The sequence below is a fragment of the Panthera onca genome, chromosome C1 (genome assembly GCF_046562875.1).
Source record: "Panthera onca isolate mPanOnc1 chromosome C1, mPanOnc1 haplotype 2, whole genome shotgun sequence".
In the NCBI taxonomy this organism is placed as follows: domain Eukaryota; kingdom Metazoa; phylum Chordata; class Mammalia; order Carnivora; family Felidae; genus Panthera; species Panthera onca.
In genome coordinates, this window is record NC_138346.1 from 201,696,315 (window position 1) to 201,717,560 (window position 21,246).

General features: G+C 49.1%; 1 protein-coding gene across 3 annotated transcripts in view; it reads right to left on the reverse strand.

The window, feature by feature from the left end:
* Positions 1-2,900: 2,900 nt before the first annotated feature.
* DHDDS (dehydrodolichyl diphosphate synthase subunit) overlaps positions 2,901-21,246 on the reverse strand; it is a 33,829-nt gene continuing 15,483 nt past the window's right edge. For 2 of the 3 annotated variants that reach the window (XM_060624451.3, XM_060624452.3), the window contains exons 7-14: positions 20,206-20,320; positions 18,116-18,223; positions 7,056-10,678; positions 6,006-6,050; positions 5,778-5,807; positions 5,364-5,414; positions 4,181-4,276; positions 2,901-3,741 (exon numbers count right to left, since the gene is read on the reverse strand). In XM_060624451.3, the coding sequence (XP_060480434.1) occupies positions 10,439-10,678; positions 18,116-18,223; positions 20,206-20,320 (463 nt within the window). In that variant the 3' untranslated portion in view covers positions 2,901-3,741; positions 4,181-4,276; positions 5,364-5,414; ... (1 more) ...; positions 6,006-6,050; positions 7,056-10,438. The remainder of the gene's footprint in view (positions 3,742-4,180; positions 4,277-5,363; positions 5,415-5,777; positions 5,808-6,005; positions 6,051-7,055; positions 10,679-18,115; positions 18,224-20,205; positions 20,321-21,246) is intronic. The other variant, XM_060624453.3, reaches the window with a different exon arrangement.

Genomic DNA, 21,246 nt, shown 5'->3' on the forward strand with positions numbered 1-21,246 from the left:
TGAAATATGGGACAGGTTTTCCCCGCTACCCAAAAGTAGAGCATTCCAGTGAAACCTTCCCTAAGCCAAATGGTATAAAGTGAAGCAATTACCATTAATTATTAGGGAAACATTTTTGAGCTTTCCCAGACCCAAAAAATGTCAGGCTCTTCTGAGACCTTAGGATACTCTCGGTAATGGAAAACACAGGATAAATGGAGATAAAGCAGAGATACGCACACAGTTTAAAGCTTAGTGCAGTGGTTTGATGCAGAGTGTAATTCCTGGGGAAGGGGCCTTGCAGGGCCACCCCGGCTGCTCCGGGTGAGTGCTGCCTGGAGATGTGCTCATGACAAAACCAACAGCGAACACTGTATTTCCACGTTGTGCCTTTCTTTTTAGGTCTTTTGTAAAAGCAAAGTGGCATACTGTGAACTTTTAAAAAGTGGTAGATCCGTAAAGTAAGGTTATCTGACAAGTGGAACGAAAAGCACTCTGTAGCTCAGATGAACCTTAACTACCCCATGCTAGGGCGCCAGTCACAGGATGACACATTCTAGGATTCCCTGTAGGGGAAAGGTCCAGAAGGGGGGAATGGGGAGTGACTGTGAAGCACGGGGTTTCTTTTTCGAGTGATGAATATTCTGGAATTAGTGCTGATTGTTGCACTGCCTTGTGAATATCCTAAAAACCACTGAATTGTGTGCTTTAAAGTGGTGAGTTTTTAATGTGGATTCTATCTCCACTTTGGACTTGTGCTCAGCAGATGCTGCAGTGAGGCCAGGCCAGGGGGTGCTTGGAGACCGTGGGACCCCAGCACAGCAGCGGCTGTCCACTCACTCACTCACTGCACCTGCCCTCTTCCATCATCTACCCCTCCCCTATTTAAGTCCAGGAACTGGCTGAATCCTAAACAGATTGTGGCTTCATCTTTCTTGCCATGATTGGCTTGGGAGTAGGCAGGCCATCCAGTTCTGCCCAAAGAAACTCAGGTTGCCGAGGGGCTTCTGGGAAATAATTCATGATTTTCAGGACAAACAGGTCTTCTGCCTCTGGATACTGGAGTGTCAAGTTGAGGCCCAGAGCAGCTGCCTTGGGAGGTGAGGTGGTTGGACAATGTACTGAGGGCAACAGGGCAGAAAAATTGGAAATAACCAGCTGGGTCCTTAGAACCACCCTACCTCAGGACTTCTCATAGGGAGACAGATCTTCCTCCAGTTGGAAGTCATTTTCTTTTACTTAAAAGTCCAAAGCAACTATCCTAATACAGGGTATGGTGACTGTTCCCCACGGATGGGATAAAAGCTTGGGGATGGGGCCAGAGGGAGATGTGGCCATCTTATTATCGCACTATGATCAAACTTAGTTCAGGTCAAGGCTGGCACTGAGCATGATATTGTGGCGGTCTAAAATATCCTTACCATGTTTCCAAGCCCAGTGTCTTGGTTTCTAAGCCCAAGTACTCTCACGGTCCATAGCTAGGCGAGTCGAGTCAGCCAAGTGTATCCCGTGAAGGAAAAATAAAGCTCAAGCTCGCTCTACTCATCCTAATTTCTAGGTAGCAAAAATAGAGGGTTACTACTGGGTTTAACTTCAGCCAGTCACTCCACATCTGTTTTAACTAGAAGATGGGGGTTAAGACCTATACAAGATTAGCACAAAGACTGTTAAGTAAGAGTATCTGGCTGAGCTCCTAGCATGGTCTATAGCTCAACACATTTTATTGAATATGAAACCCTACATATATTGATTAGAGGAACCCCAATTGTGGCTTTCTCAAATTCTGCAACTTCTACTCAAAGACCAAGCTGTTGTACCCCTAATAGTAGTCACGTTCCACCCTGGAAGACAACACCTCCCGAATAAGAATTAGGAATCTATAACCTAGAACTATTTCAGCAATAAAGAAAGCAAGTGGCTGCAAATTGCCCAGGTGGACAAATTTTACTTTATCCAAAAGATGCCTCCAAAAAGAAGTCAGAAGTTATTTTTAAATAAAGCTGGGGGGTTGAATCCAGATTTTTGCTACTCACTCTATGTACACAGAACCCTGAACAAGTTTCTTCACCCGAGCTCATTTCCTCACTCATAAAAAGAGTTAACACTTGCATTACACAAGCATCCCGAGACCGATGACTGGAGGTAATACACAAAAATTTACCAAGGAAGAGCTTAATAGGATAGCTCTACTCTTTTGACTAAGGGGATACACAAAGCAATCGAAGATATTTTTTTACAGTCTCCAATTTACTTTATTTCCCCCAAACGATAGAGGTGACCTGTGAAAGTGAATTCAAACTGCAAGCAACAATTTATCTTCTTGCTAGGTCACCAAGAGGAAAGGGGTTCTCTGCAGGGTCGCTAAGCTGAAGCAATCCGAAAAGTCCTCATTAACATCTGTTTTTGGAGCTAGAGCAGTTCACCAGCAAGGACACGAATTTAAGAAGTCCCAGAAGACTTGCAGGTCTGTTTACGAACAGAATGTCATGATCGGTCTTACACACCCAATGGCCAGCTGTGTATAGACACAGAAGCACTTTTCCCCGACACAAGGACTAGAGCCGGACCCATTCATTTTCTCATTCTAGAGACTTTAAATGTGAATGAAGTGGAAAGGCTCTTCTGCTGTCAGCTACCAGGCCACAACCTCCGCTCTATCCAAAACTCTGCCTTTAAAAATACGCTTCAGAAGCAAGTACAGAAATCACTCCTCTGCTCCCAGCCACTCACCCCCAGTCCACTGCAGGGAGTTTTCCTAACTCCACCTAACACTGTGCTCTCCACCTACAGACGGTCTCAAAACCAGAAATGGCCATCCCTGAAACCTCCACACCTCACACCAGAATGCATCCTGTCCCGAGAGACCTGGAGAAACCAGGCTCCCCCACTCCTGGGAAAAGATTAGAGGCAGCATTCCAAGCCAAACTGTATCCAGCTTTATTAAAGATACTTTTCATAAACAATCATGGTATTTCAGGCAGGACATGGGCAGACAATCGTTAACAGTATACAACAACTTTCAAACTCCCTTCTTCAATGGACTACCAAAATCAGAAAGCCACTATAAAACCCAATGAAATCTTCATTTGATGCTCTGAACAGGGAAAGTTTAGAGTGAGGGTTGACATTTCACATTTAGCATGTTGTTTAACAACTTTTCACAAGCCGACCCTGACTTTCAGGAAATGAAATGAAAATGGCAGAATTATCAATCTGAAGCTCCACAAGCTAAAAAAGGAACTCTTTTGAGGGATGCCATCTCCATGGTGACACTGTAAAGTCCAGATTGCCTGACATACTGGGAACCATTTCTTGGGGTCAGGTTCCAACAGGTCTCTGGGTTTAAGGGAGTCAAGTCTATGTTGAAGGCAGAGGGAGAAAAGGACATAAAAAATGAATTTTAGATTTTCCACCCTACAAGGCGTTTGTGCCAAGGTGGCTAATGTGTGTCAACATCAAGGAATTGCTCCTCCTGGGAACCAAGAGGAAGTTTCTCAGAACTAGAAGGGAATGATGTTTTTCCCCTTGAATCAATCTAGCTTCGGAGATATTCTATTAGTGACATATGCCCTTCCCCCAAAACAACAATGAAGTGTTCTGTGTGCTAACAACATAGCTTAAAAAAAAAGTAAAACAAAATTCTGCATTTTTATAAAACTTGATAAAAAATAGTATTTCAAACTGTACAGTCACCAGAAGTACACAGTTATCAAAAATGCACACACTTCACTTGGCGTCTCCGGCACCTTCAGCTTTCTGTGCCTGGAAGAAAAAGATTAATAAACATTACCACCTGTAGATTGCAAAACTAGTTGCGTTCACATTCCATCCCTAGCATCACTTTGCTCCCAGGCCCAAGTTTGGGGTCTAGATCCTTGGTTACCTTGGTAGGTAACTTTCCTTCTGGACCTTACTGTAAAATTGGGAAAGGGGGCACATTAGAAGACTAGAGTTTATTCCCAGCTTGAAAACTCTACGGTGTAGCAGGAGCTTAGGACAAGGATCTCACACTACAGTGCCCTTTATTGGACCGCAAAGGTTTTAAGAATCCAGAATTTAAGTTAAGAGAAAAACCATAAGCGAACTCTCTGGACTGAAAAGCATACTTCAAGTGAGAGACACAGAAGAAAGGCCATAAAAGCTTTTGGGATCACTAACGGATTCAGAGCGGACTTAACAAAAAGTGAAACGGCAGGCATACCTGGTCTGTTTTGGCATCTCCATTCTCTGCTGGGTTATTCCCATCCTTGCCAGCATCAGCTTTCCCCTTTTTCCCTTTGGGTACCTTCTCTCCCTTCTAAAAAGGGGAGGGAGATAAAAAAAAAAACAGCAGTTTCTTCTAACTTCATATTAGCAGGGTATTGTCTGTAAAGTTCTGTTAAGAAGTAGGATTATTTATCAAAAGATAACACACACACACACACACACAAAACCTATAAACCCCTCCGCACTGGTAAGGCCAAATTATCTATCATTTACTGTGGTCTTTAAGTATATGTGTCTTTATGTGGATGTAAAAAATAACTAAGTAAATAAAAATACTTGGGTTTCGGGGCGCCTGGGTGGCTCAGTCGGTTAAGCGTCCGACTTCGGCTCAGGTCACGATCTCGTGGTCCATGAGTTCAAGCCCCGCTCAGGCTCTGGGCTGATGGCTCAGAGCCTGGAGCCTGTTTCCGATTCTGTGTCTCCCTCTCTCTCTGCCCCTCCCCCGTTCATGCTCTGTCTCTCTCTGTCTCAAAAATAAATAAACGTTAAAAAAAAAAAATTTTTTTTTAAATACTTGGGTTTCAAATGTACAATTTCCTCTAAATGGAGGACATTCTCCCTGACTCTTGTTGTTCACGTATTTTTATTCTGATAAGAGTTCTTGATTAGAAAACATTACAAACGTCAGGAATAAGGCAAGCTAGCCAAACAATTTAGAAGATCCATTAATGGTGTGTCACCATGATGCTGAATTAAGACACTGAAAGACAGACCTCACTTGGTGAAAATGATCAATTCCAACGTTTTTTATTAAAAAAAAAAAAAAATATTTTGAGAGCGGACGAGATCACGAGAAGGGGAGAGTGGGGAAGAGAGAGACAGACAGACAGAATCCCAAGCAGGCTCCACACTGTCAGCGCAGAGCCTGACGCAGGGCTCCATCTCGTGACTGTGAGATCGTGACCTGAGCCGAAATCAAGAGTCAGGCGCTGAACCGACTGAGCCACCGAGACCGCCCCCCGACATAATTTTAATGCCCCGTCCAAATTAACTTTCTCACAGCTCAGGTTTGTGCCAAAGGGGACGCCGTTCTACAGCAGTACTCCTGTCGGCAACATGGGAAACTGCACAGCGTTCTGCAACACCTAGAAGCCATCTGGTGTCTCCGCTCCACTCACCTTTGCAGGGGCCTTTTTAGGTTTGGGCTCTGGCTTTGGAGGAGCAGGTTTCTTTTATTTCAGAAAAAGAAGACGACACTATTAGTATGGTGGACCAAAGAGACAACCCATCCCCAAACCACGGTACCACTGGCACAGAAGTTTCTCTTATTTCGTTAAGTTTTTCAGGCTGGCTTTCAGCTGGAATATCCGGTCTTCAGAAACCCACTTAACTAACACACGCAAGTGTCCCGCTCTCGCTACAGCCATCAGCATTTCAGAACCAGCAAATGTATCAAATGGGTGAGCGTCCACAATAGAGCGGATCATTCACAACCAGCCACTGACCCAAACCCATGGGACACAAAAGGAGATTGTTCTTAGTGCTTTTTTAGTTGCAGGGATAAACACGATAATTTAACAGCAGACACTTACAGCAGATAACCTTGCAGATCTTCTCTGTGGCTATTAAGATAACGAAAATAAAAAAAGTTAGAAATAGGGCAGTTGAACTACTCAAGAAAAACTATTAAGATTAAAAAATCCGTTTGTTCTAGACGACAGAAAAGGAGGGAGCTTAGGGTAATTCAGCACTAGGGGTATGGTTAAGCAAAGGAGCCCAAAGGCTTTAAGACTCCAGAAAAGAGACGAAGAAAGACTTACCTCATCCTTCACCTTGGCTTTATCTCCTTTAGCATCCCCTTCAGCCTATAAAAAACAAACAAGACCTAAGAAAGTTGTAGCTTCTGAGGCCATTCTTAAGGACTCTCTAAGCTTAATTATCCCAAAGGAAAGAAGTGAAGGGAAAGCCTTGCGCACAACTTCTCTAGGACACGCAAATCTTCCGGTTTTAGCATCCCCAGCTCCCGTGACGCTGCCCGAAGTGCTCGGAGAGGGGACTGCTCTTCTGTGTAAGCGTCGCGCCCGAAGTGGCCCAGAGAGCGCAGGGACAGCGGGTACCCGGGCCCCAGCCTGCCCAGAGTCTCCGTCGAGCCGCCCCGGGCGGCGCGCGCTAAACCGGAGCGAGAAGCGCGGAGCAGCGCGGCCCGCGCCGCCGCGCCAGGGAGAAGCAACAGCTGCAGATGGTGCAAACAAACCCCTCCGGAGGCGGGGCCCGGGCGCCGTTACCATAGCAGCCGTCGAGGGCGGGAGACTGGAGGCGCGCGCAGCCGGGGGAACTCGTGGGCGGCAGCGGCGCGCACCGGCGCGAGTCTCGTGCGCCGGGGCCGTGGGCGGAGGCGGGGCCACACTGCGAAGCCCCGCCCCAAGGGACATGGGCCCCGCCCCCTCACGGCGGCGGTTTTTTGGCGGCAGCGCGCTCCCCCGCCCGCCAAACCCGAGCGCCGCCTTCCCGCCCTTTCGGGTTTGAATTGCCCGCCCGCGGGGAGGGGAGGGGGCATGGCGATGGGGGAGGGGGCGCGGGGCGGGCACGTCGAGCCCGAGGGGAGTGGGATAAACAGCCGCCAACATGGCTCCTCCCGCCGCGGCCGCCGCTCCTCCAATATGGCCTCTGGCGCCCGCGGGCAGCCGAGCCGCGCAGGGTTAGCCCGGGGCAGCCTGACACCGTCTCGAGCTCCTGTGTAGGGCGCCTGAGCCTGTCCCGGACCGGTGCCGATCCTCGCGCCCCAAAGCCGGGGAAGCGGCAGCGGCGGCAGCAGCGGTGGTGGCGGCGGCAGTGGCGGCCCAGCGCCTGAGGGCCCTCGCGCCACGTACCTTTCTCTTGGGCATGGTGGCGACGGCGGCGGGACGTAGGCGCTGGACGCGGGGATGCAGCGGCGCGCGGGCTTTGGCCGGTCCGGAGGTCGTTCTCGCCTCCTCTTCTTCACACTGCTCGGGCTCCGGGGGGTTTATAAAGTTTTTATAGCGCTGGGAGCCCCGGACCGGTTAGAACCGGATTTCACCTCCCGCCGCCGCTCATTGGCCCAGCTGGGGTCACGTGGGCGGGGTTTAAACTCACCTCCTCTGGAGGGAGTGAGGAGGGGGGTACGGGGGGGGGGGGAGGGCGCGCGAGACGGCGGCGCGCCTAGGGGGTGGGGGCGCAGTGGGGGAGGCGCGCGTCGAAGGCAATAAACGAGGAGGGGGGGAGCGTGTGTGAGTCGGCGGGCTTTGCGTTTCGGCTCCCGCCAAGAGCTGGCTCTTGCAAACTACCAAGTTCCTTCCACCTTATGCAACCAAGCTACCCACTTCTCCAAGCCATGCGACACTTAGGGCGCATCTCGGCCGCTTTCCTTCCTGTTCCCGCTGGGGGCCCCAGAAGAAGGGTTTTAGAGGCCTGGCCGCACCACCCTTCTCCGCCGGAGGCGGGAGGAAGCGCGCGGCTTGGAGGCACAGGCTGCAATTCCCAGGGCCAAGGCTGACGCTGAAGTGGGGAAAGAGCGGGGAAGCCAGCTTGGCGCAGCCGGACGTGCATCCTTCCAAGCTGCCACTCCAAGGAATCCCTTCGTGCTCCTCACCTGGAAGGCGGTCCACTCGAGGTGGGGTGGGGGTCCGAGGGGGAGACTTGACACGCCGAGGTCCCTTTCGGGCGCAGTGGGGCAGGTAGGAGCTGTCCTTTCAGCACCCGTTTCTCAGCCGCCTCCCCAAATGCCAAGGAAGCCCCCCCACCCCAAAGCCTGTCGGGTGGCTCCCTTAGGTCCCTGTGTTCGCGGACCTCAAGACCCCGCCACAGAATGACGGAAAGCAGCCGCCTAGGCCTACCAGCACTCCCCTCCCCCTATGCTCCACCCGCTCCGGAGACATCAAGCTCAGCTGCCCCCACCCGACGCGGCCACCAAGCCTGGGCGCTGCAAACGCAGCTGGCGAAATCCCTCCTTCCACACTGGCAGGCTGGCTTCCTCTTACTTGCGCGAGGACAAGGAGGGTGGAGGAGAGAGTCCGGGGATTAGGAAACAAGTAGAGGAACAGGTGTTGCGATGGCAAAGGGCTCTTCCACTGGCTCCCCCACCCCACGCGCCCCCAAAGCTGAGGATTCTGGAGGTCGCCAAGCGCACCTGTGAGAGGGCAGGCCATTGCAGCCGCAAAACAAGGTGTTCCCTCTGCTGTACTATTTGTAAACAAGTTATACATCTAAGAATGTTTAAAATTCTATTTGAAACCCAGGAGAACACGAGAACACAATAAATATCCTCAAGTGGGGGATTGGCTCACAGGTGAGACATTTAAATAGGTCCCACTTAGTTTCTTGAGGCAAAGGATGAGCCGGTTTGTACAAATCCTACCGGTAGAAAACAATCACAATGAGTTCATATCCACTGTTTGCAGCCCCTGCTCCTTGGCAGTGGTGATCCCTCCACCCCTACCCATCCCACTCTGTGTCTCTTTCTCAGAATACAGGACCTAAGGCCAAAGAGATACCAGCTCCGTTAATCATCTGTACCCCATTCATATTGGGGCAAGTCGGACACAGAACGGAGACAGGACTCAATAGCCATGCTCACTGGGCAGATTCCGTTTGTTGCCTCCAGCCCCTCATTCCCGCCTTAATTGTAGGGCTCTGCATTATAGCCGCATAATTCATGCCTCCCTAATTAAGGCTGTCAACAGCCCCATTGTAAAGCTGGAAAATGTACAGCACCTGCTCTCTGGGAACCCTGTGCCAGGGATTGGTTGTGGGGAATGCCAGGTGTGTGGGGGGGGCTTGCCAAAGGGTGCATTGATTGGCTTCTCAATCGCAGTGTCTGGCATTTGTTTGATTCTGGGAGCAGGGATGATGGCCAAGGGGTCTCTTGTGCCAGGTATACTGGCACAGGAAGGGGAAGAGGAGACTGGAATACAGGGCAGTGGGGGGTTAAAGACTATGCTCTGAGCACTGCTTGCAAGACCCCACCTCTCCCCTAGAGGGAGGTGCTGGGGAAACAGTTCGCAGAAAGTGAAATGGGAAGGCTAAACGGAGTGGTGTTTGGTCAGTGTTAAAGGCTGGTGCTTGCTGCTCCAGGCACCTGAAGCAGAGTTGCTCAGGCAGACAGCTCTTCAAAGGCACTAATCCTCTCAGCAGCTCCGAAGCAAGGCCTGGCAGGGAGAGGACACAGCCCTTGACTTGGCCTTCTCCCTGCTGGGCAGCCCTGGCCCTAACAAGCTGAGACTCTGCCACGCGGAGAATAAATCGTCTCGGGGGGACTTAAGGGGCCAGGTCCAAAACAAGAGAAGCCTCAAAGGCTGAGGCGGTGGGAAGCAGAGTCTGAGATGGTGAGGACAGGCGTCAGTCAGTTGGGAGAAGTGCTTGTTCCTTTGCTCCGGGTCCTGTGAGGTGTTCCGGGGAAGGAGGCCTGTGGTGGATTAGATTCACCAGGGCCTAGAGGCCCTCCTGTTACCCTGTGGCCACGAAGGGGGCTGGTCGCACAGGGGCGTGGAGCCTGGCCCCGTGCCCTGCAAGAGGAGGAGAAAAGCTTGTGTGGGCTGAGTCGACAATAGGTAATTGGATTGTAATCACCCGCCTGGCTTCTGCGCGCCATTGGGGGCGCTGAGCCTTTCAGTGAGCAATCAGCACTGTGTGGTGGGAGGGGGTAGAGATTCAATAGCAAATCCCAGGTGGAGAGCCCAGGGGGAGGAGCAGCAGATGGGCAAATTTTCTTTCTGTCTCTCCCTCCCCTCCCTTGCCCAAATAACGCTGGCTGCCTATTAGCTATTTACCAGCAGATCCAAGGTGGGGCCAAATCTTTTGTGAAAGTCGGGTGGAAGGCTAAGACGGATGGGTAAAGGGCCAGGGTTTTGGGGAGACCTCCTCCCTGAAATTCTGTTATGTTGAAGGATGTGCTGGTGGAAAAGTGAAATGCATCTAGAACACAGGTAGAGGTGGCAGAGGCGGAAGGAGCGGGCAGCGAAGAACTGGGGCTCCCTGCTCTCCAAAGCTACAGGTGACCAGAGCTGGGTTTAGTGTACTTGTGGGAGACCATCCCCTCAGTCCTCCCCAGGGGCCACTGTCCCGGGCGGTCCAAAAGGCGTATCTCTGGCCAGCAGACCTGGCCTCTGGGGCTCCCTTGCAAAGTAAAGGAAACACAGTTCATCCTTAGGAAGGAGGTGCCTTTCACCAAGAAAAGAAAGGGGAGTGGGGCCCTGGAGGCAGAGGGCAGGGCAAAGTGGCAGGAGGCCAGCCCCACTCAGGCTGATGCAGTGCCCAGACGTGCCAGCCAGTCAGCCCGCTTGAGTTCCAAGGCCTGCAGGAAGCCTTGGACCCGCTCTTCCCGTCTGGCTGAGAGTTTGTGCAAGCGTGTCCGTCGGAGCTGGGCGTCCCCACTGGCCTGGAGCCCCTCTTGCAGCAGCTGCTCTGTCACTGCGGCCTGGTCCCTCTCCAGCTGCTGCCTCTTCCGCTCCTCTGCATACATGTCTCGGGCCTTCTGCTAGAGGAAAAGCAGGGATTGGGAGATCATTTTTTAGGTGTGAGTGAACTGGGATGGAGGAGGTAGGGGGTGGGGCACCAGGCGGGCCAAGCTAAGCGGAACAATGGGGAGTTTGTACCGGATTTGGAAAAGCTTGGGAGTAGGTGTGCAGAGGTGGTGCCCATGATGTATAAGCACGGCCGTGGGGGTTCTGGGTCCATCTTGGTTTGTTTTGGGTGGGAGCCTCTGTATTTCCTGAAATTCTTCTCAGGTTCACGCTTGGAAGGGAACCAGGCAAATAGGAGTCTGACTTCTGGTTCCCCCACAAACTAGCTTTGTGGCTTTGGGCAAATCCTCTCCTAACCTCATTTCTTCATCTATAAAGTGGGGGATGTGCCTACCTTGAAGAGTTTTAAGGATTAGCGATAATATATGCAAAACCCTCTCTAGCATATTAGCAGGCTCTCAAACAGAAACAGCAATTTCACAAGTTATTGTCTATTCTCTGCTGCTGGGAGGGCTCTATTCCTGCCTTGGGCAGGTCCGCTGGGTCATTTCCTTTGGCTTCCCAGGTCACTCTAAAGGTGCCGTCCTCCCAGCTCCCTAAGCTGTTTTTCAGAGTTTGGCTCCAAACTTGCCTCCTGTATAGAGACTGGCCTGACTCTTACAGCAAATGATCCTCCTATGAACACTGTGAGAAACGGGTTCCGCTCTCTTAAGCCACTTGCTGTTTTCTGCCTAGTAGAATAGGTTTTAGTGTCCATAGTCCATTTTTTGTTAGAAACTCAGCACTTGAAGGCTCGGCAGAGCACCCTGGACTCCTGGAACCAGCTCTCACACAGGCGATCGTGCTCCCTGGCAGCACTTCTCATATGTTTATGTATCTTCAGACAAACTCCTAAAAGGCAGAGACTGTGTGGCTTTTCCTCTCCGGCACTTGGGTGCCCTGTACTTGTGAAATACTTAATCGGCCGGCCAGATGATCCCAGGACGGCAGGGGAGATGCTCCCGGAGAGGGGAAAATCTCTTTGGAGCAGAACCAAGGCCTTGCTGTGCCTCACTGATGGGCTCTGCTCCTGCTGTCCTAACCGGCCGCAGAGCCTTTGCACCAGAGCTCCTTCTGCCAGACCTATTCCATGTGTGAGAAACTACACTTTGCTGCCGACCTGGCATTTCATACCCTGATGACCCTTACCACAGTCTACCTTGTATTACCGTATTTGTGTACCTGTCTGTGTCCTGCTCAGCCTGTAAACCTGGATTGCTCTGTCTTCCCCCTTTAAAGAATATCTTACGTGTGCACAAGCACTTGACCCTCACACGGGAGCTACTTTTTATCTGCTGGAGACGGACCTGGAAGTTCAGAGTGGGGAAGTGATTTGCTAGAGTCTCTCAGCAACAAAGATTTACTGCATGAATAAAGATGACAAGTGGAAATTCTGGAAAATCCCTCCCTAGGGTCCTGTATGAACCCAGGCATCCAAGGGTACTCTTCTGTTAGGGTGATGAACTCACATGTGGAGCTACAAAGACTAAAATGGGTTTGAGAGGTCGCTGTGAATGCCTCCCGTCTTGCTGGAAGGGCTTCTTCCTGGCCTTGGTCAGGAGGAAACCCGGGTCCTGCATACAGGACCTTACTAGTGTGTGACGTACAAGATACGGTCTCAGCAATCCACGTGCTTGTGGGCCGATGAGGACACAGATCTACATACAAAGTCCCATAATACTAGGTAGAATGTGTAAGGGTCATCAGAGAAGCAAGAAAAAGGGCGACGTAGCTCAAAGAGAGACACTGTGGCTGATGGGGGTCAAGGAACAGTGACGCCTCATGGACAGACAGAATCCGAGCTGGACATGAACCAACGCGGAGGATCTGGATAAAGGTGGGGTGCATGGTGCCGGGGCGCGGGGGCCGGGGGGGGGGCGGGTCGGGCATCGGTCAGTGAGAATAGTGGCAAAGACACACGGAATGGATTGAAGAGCTTGACCAGGCCGGAGTGAGTCCTCTGCACAATGGGCAATCTGAGGAAGGATGAGGAAATGAACGCCTGACCCGCGGCTGGCATCGATGGTTAGCTGCTCTTCCATTATCACTGCTTGCAGCCAGAGCTAAATAGGTAAGTTCCGGCAAGCCAGAAAGGAGGGGAGCACCCGGCCACAGAGGGAGGAAAACATGCTGTGAGCAAAGTCACCGTGTGAGGCACAGGCTTCTTCTGAATGGCAAGCTCCAGACTGAGCGCCGGGAAGGAAGAGACTGCAGTCAAGGGAGAGCCTGGCCCCTAACTGCCAGGAATCAGTGATTCACTGTTAAGATGACACAGCCAGGGGAGATCCTTAAGACATTCTGTCCCACCTCCCCACTGTACAGACAAGGACACTGAGGCCAAAGTGGGGAGGGACTTGGCCTAGGTTACACACAGGGATAAAGTTCCCTCTGTTGGTTTCTCCATTACGGGAGCTTCTTGAGAGGTCTATGGGAAACGTGTGTTGTGCCTCTGGATAAGCTGCACTTTCTAGGGGTGGAGGGGAGAACCAGCGGCCTGCATATGGATGCCTGTCTGTCCAGCCTCCAAATGCTCTGGATCTACCTGCACAATTCAGAGGTGTTCTAAGTCTTCTCAGGTACTCAGTGTCAGAAAATCCGGGCTCAAGAAGTCCTAATAGTCAATTTCTCTCTCCCTGACCATACCGCCCACTGTCCCTGTATAACGGCCAGTCAGGGCATTAATAATTTCCTTAGAGACTTTTTGTACAGACCTTATGCGGTCTTGGTGCAAGAGCTCCATGGAGCTTGCTTTGAGAAATGGGGTTCTAACCTATTCATCTAAATCTCTCCTGGGCATTAAGCCTCTCTGCTCTTGTTTTCTCCTCAGCAGAGTGAGGGAACAAGATGTAATAGCCCCCCAGCACATAAATCCTTCAGTCCTCCACTACATTGCCTGGGCCTGGGCTGCAGGCATTTGGTTTCAAAACATTCATTAGCCAATGACAAGTCCTCCCGTAAGTCCTCACTTGCCGCAGTCGACATGCCCAGGTCAGTAGCACGGGGCATGCATTACTGAGGGCTGCCTGAGACAGCTACCCCTGCCAGAAATACAATGTACTGAAGCACCCCCGGGGGCTCCCTGCCTAGGGAACTGTACCAGGGACAGGATGAGCAGGGTGCCCTGAGTCTATGGCTTTTCTGGAGACAGGAGAACTCTGATGAAGAGCTCGGAGACACACGTGGGGAATGATGTTGGCCACCGTTCTCTGAAAAGGAACTCCTTTCCAGCTCTGCTCTCAGTACTTTAGGTGTATTAGCTTACTGAACCCTATCACAAACCAGTGAGGCAGGTATTATTATTAACATTACTCCTCTCGTTTTACAGAGGAGGAAAATGATACTCTGAAGGGTGACAGTCAGTCACAGAACTAGTAGGCAGCGCCATGATTCAAAGACAGGAATGTCTGAGACGACAGTTCAAGCTTTTAACTTTTCCTAAGAAGAAGATAGTGACTACCTGAATAAATAAAATAAAATAAAATAAAATAAAATAAAATAAAATAAAAATAAAATAGTTGACTGATTCAGCCTTGTGTTTTATCTCTGACAAATGCACCAAAGGAAGTTCAGTGGAGGGGATGCCCAGGTGGCTCAGTCGGTTAAGCATCCAACTTTGGCTCAGGTCATGATCTTGTGGTTCATGGGTTCGAGCCCCATATCGGGCTCTGTGCTGACAGCTCAGAGCCTGGAGCCTGCTTCGGATTCTGTGCTTCCTTCTCCCTCTGCCCCTCCCCCCTTTCAAAAATGAATAAACTTAAAACAAAAAAAAAGGAAGTTTAGTGGGAACATGTATCTTCTGCAACACCATTCTTACAGACTAGGTGAAACAAACACTTCAGTGACCCCTTATGGACCTTCCAACCATGCAGCTTGTAACTGAGGATCAGAGGCTCTGCACTGCCAGCCCCCCTCCCCTGCTGATGTTTTCCCTGTCCTACTGCATCTGAGTCAAGATTTGCTCCTTCTGCCAGCCCCCATTCTCTAGGGCCGATGGGTGATCACCTGGAGACTGCCAAGGTCCCCTCAGATACCAAGGTCTGGCCCCAAACAGCTTGTAGCTGACTCCCTGCGTCCCTTAACACACACCAGGTACGCTCATCCCAGTGAGCTGCTCTAGGTCTAGATGCCACTTTCCTGCCCTCTGCCCTGGCTTCCTGCAGGAAGAAAGACACACCGTGCTGGGCTTAGAGCTACGGCGGCTCAGATTTTAACAGTGGGAATTTGGGCGATGGGACGGGAGCACAGACATGGAGGCGGAAAACTGAACAAGGAACCGGGAAGAAGAATCCAGTTTGGTCATACAATACAGGGTACACAGAAGGGAGACACTGGAAAGATCAGCAACCTGGTCCGAGGCCAGACTGGCGAGGATGTTGTTAGTTTGGAATCTACCCTCAGCTTCTGCTGAGGTGCTAAGATTTCTAGGAACAGAGCTCTGAGGACTCCTGGGTAGAGAAAGCCTGGCCAGGATCCCCAAAGGGGCTGCTAAAGAGTCAGGACAGTCAGTACTTCTGCTAGAACTTTGGTTTCCTCACTTAAAAAACTGCACCAGTAACGTCAGTATCTTACCTTCTTGTACTACATAGAATCTATGTCAAGGATGCCTGACGTGGTGAGAACTCAATAAATGTTTGCGGTTATGATTCACAGGTATATGACAGAACTCTTAATAGTCGTCCTCGAACATGTCCCCCCTCACCCCAGAAAACAGCAGAACTCTCCCCCCCAGCTGCCCAGGCCAAAGCCTAGATGTCTTGGTTCCTGGTAACATTAATATTTGTACTCATTTGTTTTATCCTCCAGGATACATAAGAGTTTCAGACTTACATCATCAACATGATCACTAACAAAAACCTCTTAAATAATGTTTAAATTTCCTTTTGGTTTGTACTATCCTTAGAATACATCCCCCTAAAGATGTACGGTAGAGAACTATGTTTGGGTTACGTAACTTGAATTATTTTCTCTACGGGTTATATTATTGACTTAGAGTTACTTTCATTTGTTTCTGTTTTCACATTTCTTTTTCCCCATCTCGGTCCACTCAGCCCTCCCCCTCCCTACATCACTCCCCCCCGCCACGCCCACCCCCCGCCTTGAAGCACATTCTCTCACCTGGACTACTGTAGGAGCTTGGTCCTTGACTCCTGCCTCCCTGAAAATCCTGAGTGATTTTTGCAAAATGTAAATCAGATCCTGTCAGTCCTTTGATCGAAATTCTTCAGTTGTGGTGCCATTGCCCACAAGGCTCTATATAACCAGAGGCCTGACTCCCTCCCAGCCTGCCCCACACCCTTCTCTCTCACGCAGGCTGGCCTGTCTGTTCTTCCACGACCCAAACTTGATAACCTCCGTATCCTTGCACTGCTGTTCCTTTTGTAGAGAATAATTCCTTACCCCCAGATTTTCACACATTTGGCTACTTCTCGTCTTTTATACCATGGCATAAAAACCACCTCCTCAGAAAGGACTTCCTTGGCTGCTCCATTCAGGATCTCTTGCTTTCTTTATTACTAGCACACCACTCTACTTTCTTTGTGGCTTTATCACAATCTGAAATAATCTTACATATTTGTTTACTAGGTTATTATCTTCCTCAAGTAAGATTATAAGCTCCACGAAGGTAGGGACTCTCTAGTACCTGACATACTAGGCACTAGAGAAGAATGCAATGAATGAAATTGAGTCCTCTGACAGCCATGTGGGAAAGCATCTCAGAAACCCGAAATTATATAAAAGGGTTCTGAACAGCCAAACCAGAGATAAGAATATCCATACGCAAAAGCTCATGCACCAAGAATTCTCTGGGCTTCAGAGACCGTTTACTCTTACTTCATAGACATATTTCTAACAAGCTTGACTGACTGGTTTCCTTGCCTATACCTGATTTAAATCAGTAACTAGGAAGAGAAGGTGGGATGCTGCCAAAATTAGCCTCTTGACTGGTAAAAAAAAAGATGGAAGATGTACAAAAGCATACAAGAAATCCCAAAGCCAAGTATTTGGGGAGCATCTAGCTTGGGCAAACAGTCCCCCCTTCAAGGGCATCGCTGTCCAAGGAAGTGTTTCAAGACAGCAGTTGCCATTATCATTATTAGCATCACTAGAATGTGATTATTCTAATCATCATCATCGTTAGCAAGGGCCTGGTATATAGGTGTCAAGGATTATGTACAAGACACATTTCAGAAAGTTTCCCATCAAAAAAGGATAGAACAACAAAAAGGATAGACACAAATTTTGGTTCTTAAAGGAGCTTTGGTCATGTAGAAAATTCTGATACTCCTTCCCCACCGAGGGTGGATAATTGAGACTGTTGTTTTTCCTTTTACTTCAACAGAACTTCCTCTTTCAATTCCTCATATTCTGAGAACACTGACGAAGCATATGACCAAAGCTTCATGATTTGACGGACTTATTCCAGGAATTCTGGACTTGGGATTCACGGACAGGTTCTAGGGGTTATGTGAACTAAGTGTTTCAGTGATAGGTAGGATCCTACGCAAAATGCCACATGGTGGGTGTGATCTATGCAACTTTTCTAGGGAGATGGTCTACGGTTTTCATCAGATTCTCCAAGAGGATTAAGAAGCCTTGACTTAACATCATTGTTTCCTCCTGGCCATTATCTCTCTAGACTCCAGCACCAGCACCAGCTAAGGGTTCCAAAATCTGTGGCCTGGAGACAGTCACTCTGCCCCTCTCTTTCCATACTTGGAAAATGAAGACACCAAACCTGTGGGATTGCTGGAAGGGTTCAATGAGAAAACTTCCGCGAAAACAACGAAGTGCCTCAGGAGACCCTCAAAGTTAGCTGCCATCATCACACACACACCCATTATGATTATTAAGAACTCTCATCAGATGCCGGCGACTCTGCCTCCGAATAAAACCTGTTTCAAGATCTGGTGATCAAAGCCGAACTTCAACTCTTGGCAGAACACAATTTTGTATAATAGAAAGACAGTGCTATCTTGTCCTTAATCCCTTCTGGAAGAGGCTTGAATCTCGCATACTCCCACTTCTACAATCTTTGATTAGCTTAATACCGTCAGGGAATAACGGACAAGCTCCCTGAGAAGCCTTTCCTGGGTTTCTGTGGCAAAGAGACTAAAGATGTGTAAGTTGAATCCCAGTTCCGTCTCTTATTGGTTATGTGTCCTTAACAAAATAATTTCGATGGATTCACTTGCACGAGTGGGGCTGATAATACCTACGTCACTGGGATCTTGGGGGCATGCAACAAGATGGTACCTATAAAATGTTCACAGTGCCTGACCACAGTAAATAGGTTGTAGCTACTATCGTCACTAACACGCTTAGTAGCAAGTGCCTTGTGTAAGTTGTAGGTGGTCAATCAATGCTAACCTTTTCTTCTCTCACATCCAGTCAGACCAGCCCTGAGCTCTTACCTGGAGCATGCTATGGTTCATCTGGTACTGCAGGAGGGCCTCACAGAGGTTCCAAAATGTGTATTCCGGCCACAGAACGGGTTGGAACACCAAGCAGGAGTGGGAGGTCTGGTAAGCGGGGGAAGGAAGACAGTATAGTTTAGTAGCAGGTTGCTGGAACACCCTCTGGGTCAGGCTTCCAAAGGAGCAGGCTGAGCATGACCCAGGAGCCCGGAGATGAGCTGACACAGGCACCTTGAGCTGCCGCTGCCTCCGCTGCCAGCCCCAATTTACCTCACTCGTGGGGAGGGATCATCTGAGGCACCTGCCCGCAGCGAGGCAGAACTAAAGCAAGACTAGATCAACATTCCCACCAGGATTTTTCTAAGAGCCAATTTTAGGACGATGAAATAACATCTGGATTATGTTATTGGCTCTTGGCCCTTAGAGGTCATCTGGGAGACATGGTGTCTGATAAAAGTCAGCAACGAACAAATGGTGGCTGCTGTTGTTATTTTTAAGTAGCAGAGCAGGGCACAGTGGTTAAGATCACGGGCTCTGGGGCCAGACTGCCTGGCTTTGGATCCTAGCTCCACCATTTACCATCCATTTGACCTGAGGCAAGTTACTTAACCTCTCTGGGCCTCAGTCTCCTTGACTGTAAGACTGGGTAATAAGAATACCTGGTTTTTACAGTACTGTGAAACTTAAACGAGATCATGTACGTAAAACAGACTACAGAGCTGGGTGAACTTTAATAATAATCACTGATAGACGAATCCCTTTTGGAACATCTTGACAGCCACTGCTTGATCCCCTCAGTAGTGAGGAATTCAGTGCCTCAAGAGGGACAATTTGAGTTGTCAGACAGCTTGTTATGCAAAACCAATGTCACCTTCCTTGGAACTTCTACCAAGGTCTCCGGTCTTTTCTCTGGAACAAGTTTGTTTCTTCTTCAAAGCGACATTCTTTCAAATATTTGAAGGCTAGATTACAGCTGCCTGTTATTTGTCCTCAAGGTTGTAATGACTTGTTCAGTTTGCCTTTGCCAACTATAAATTTGAAGACAGCAGGGATTATTTCTGACGTGGCCATTGCCATATTCCCAGCACAAAGGAGGAACTCTATTTTTTTCCGAGGGAATAAACTGTCACCATGCCTCCCTTTTTCAGACCACTATCCTTCACTCATTCCTTATATATGACATGAGTTCCAGATTCCTTGCCATCCAGGTTGACAGGCTCTGTTAAGTCCTCCAGTTTACCAATGCAGTCTTTTAAAACTCAGTGCCCAGGAGTAAACTTTCCAGACATGATCTGACCAGCAGAGTAGACCACAGAAACGTAAGCTGCACATGCTTTCTTTCAATAAAGCCAAAGGCTGAAAGTATCTTCAGTAGCTAAATCATTTAAGACTATAGTCCATTAAAATTTCTGGAACTTGCTTCTAAGTGGAGTCCCTCCAACCTCTCCTTGAACAAGGACTTCCTACAGTCATGTGCCACTTAGGGGCCAAGTTAACAGACGATGGGGATTTTCTAGCAAACGCAAACTGATTTGGCTGTGAGCTTTAGGGGGGACCACTTACACTGGGGTAATGGAGCTGAGAGGCAACAGCAGGCCCCTAAGAAAGAGTCCGCATAGAGTTTATATTCCTTGTGGACTGTGCTTGCATAGACGCGGACATTAGTCTGAAGGAGACAGATGAGGAACTGCTCGAACCCCACGCAAGGTTCCAGCTCAGAGGCGCTGAAGTAACTGCTAGATTGCCAGGGCAGCAGCTTATGCTCAGGGACAGGGCAGAAGTCCAGTGCTTTGAACAGGGGCACAAGTGAGGTCTGCACCACAGCTGGATAGCCTTGATTTTCCTCTAGGCTCTTTAGACAGCAGGAACCACCCAGGCTGGCAAAGCCAGGGACAGATGAGGAAGGGACAGCAAATGTTCCCAGGCACAGTCTGGATACACTTCTCCAGATTCCCCCAACCCCACAACCCCGGTGCTCTGGTATTAGCACAGCTTGGGGTGGGGATGAGCCCCACTTAATCCGCCCTGTGGGCACAGTCACGGCTTTCAAGCTGACATAAACACAACGGTGGTTGCAAACGACTTACCTGCCAGAGCAAGAAGTCGCTGAGCCTCACTTCCCCAGAAGTCCGGATCAAGATGTCAGGGTGAGGGGAGTGGTTGGTATAGAGGCACTTATCAAGCAGAGACTCAGAAATATCACTAAGGTGAGTGAGGAAGAGACAAAGATAAGCACACATCTCTTTCTGGATTATTCTCGTGGTGAACTCATACTAAAGGCTTCCCAGTTTATAGAACACCATTAGCCAATACAAGCAGAAGGACCCTAACATCCAAATGAGTGCATGATTTGAGTCCTCACAACTACACAAAGTATTTCTATCTTCATTTTATAGATAGGGAAACTGAGGCTAAGAAAAAATAAATAACTTGCTCAAGGTTATTTCACTACAGGCCTAACATCGGATGCACCTATGAGACTACGTCCTTCACTTAAAACGTCTTGTTTTTTAAAATGCACATATCTGACCCTGCAATTTGATGCAATACTAACACAACTATTTTTAATAAGTATGAATCTAAATGCACTGATTGGGAAAGATGTCTCAGATCTAACGTTGAAAAAAGCAAGCCTCAGAAAATACACAATGCAGAAAACATACGCACACACTCAAATACTCACATATATGAATCTATGTATCTACAAAGAAAAAGTTTAGAAAGACACACACCATATTATTAATAGTGATCACTTCTGGAAGGTTGGATAAGAAGGAAAGACTATCTTTATGTACTTTTGTTATTGTTGGAATTTATCATAAAGAACATCTTTTAAAATTTTTAAGTCCTATGGGCCCTGAAACACCACAAAAAATCCACATTACTTAGGATTTAAAAGAACAGCAATACGCCCACCCCTCCTGTGTTTGTTAAGAGCTACTTTCTCAGGCAGACAGACATTTACAAAGGTGACGGAATGGAGACAGAATGGGGACCGCCACTATGGAAAGAGGGTATTTGCAAGGCTGGTGTCTGCTGGGTCCAAGAACACTGTTTATTGGCCCTTGCCAAGCACCAAGAGGCAGAATTTGGAATCTCTAAGTGGTAAGACTTGTATCTTGGGAAGG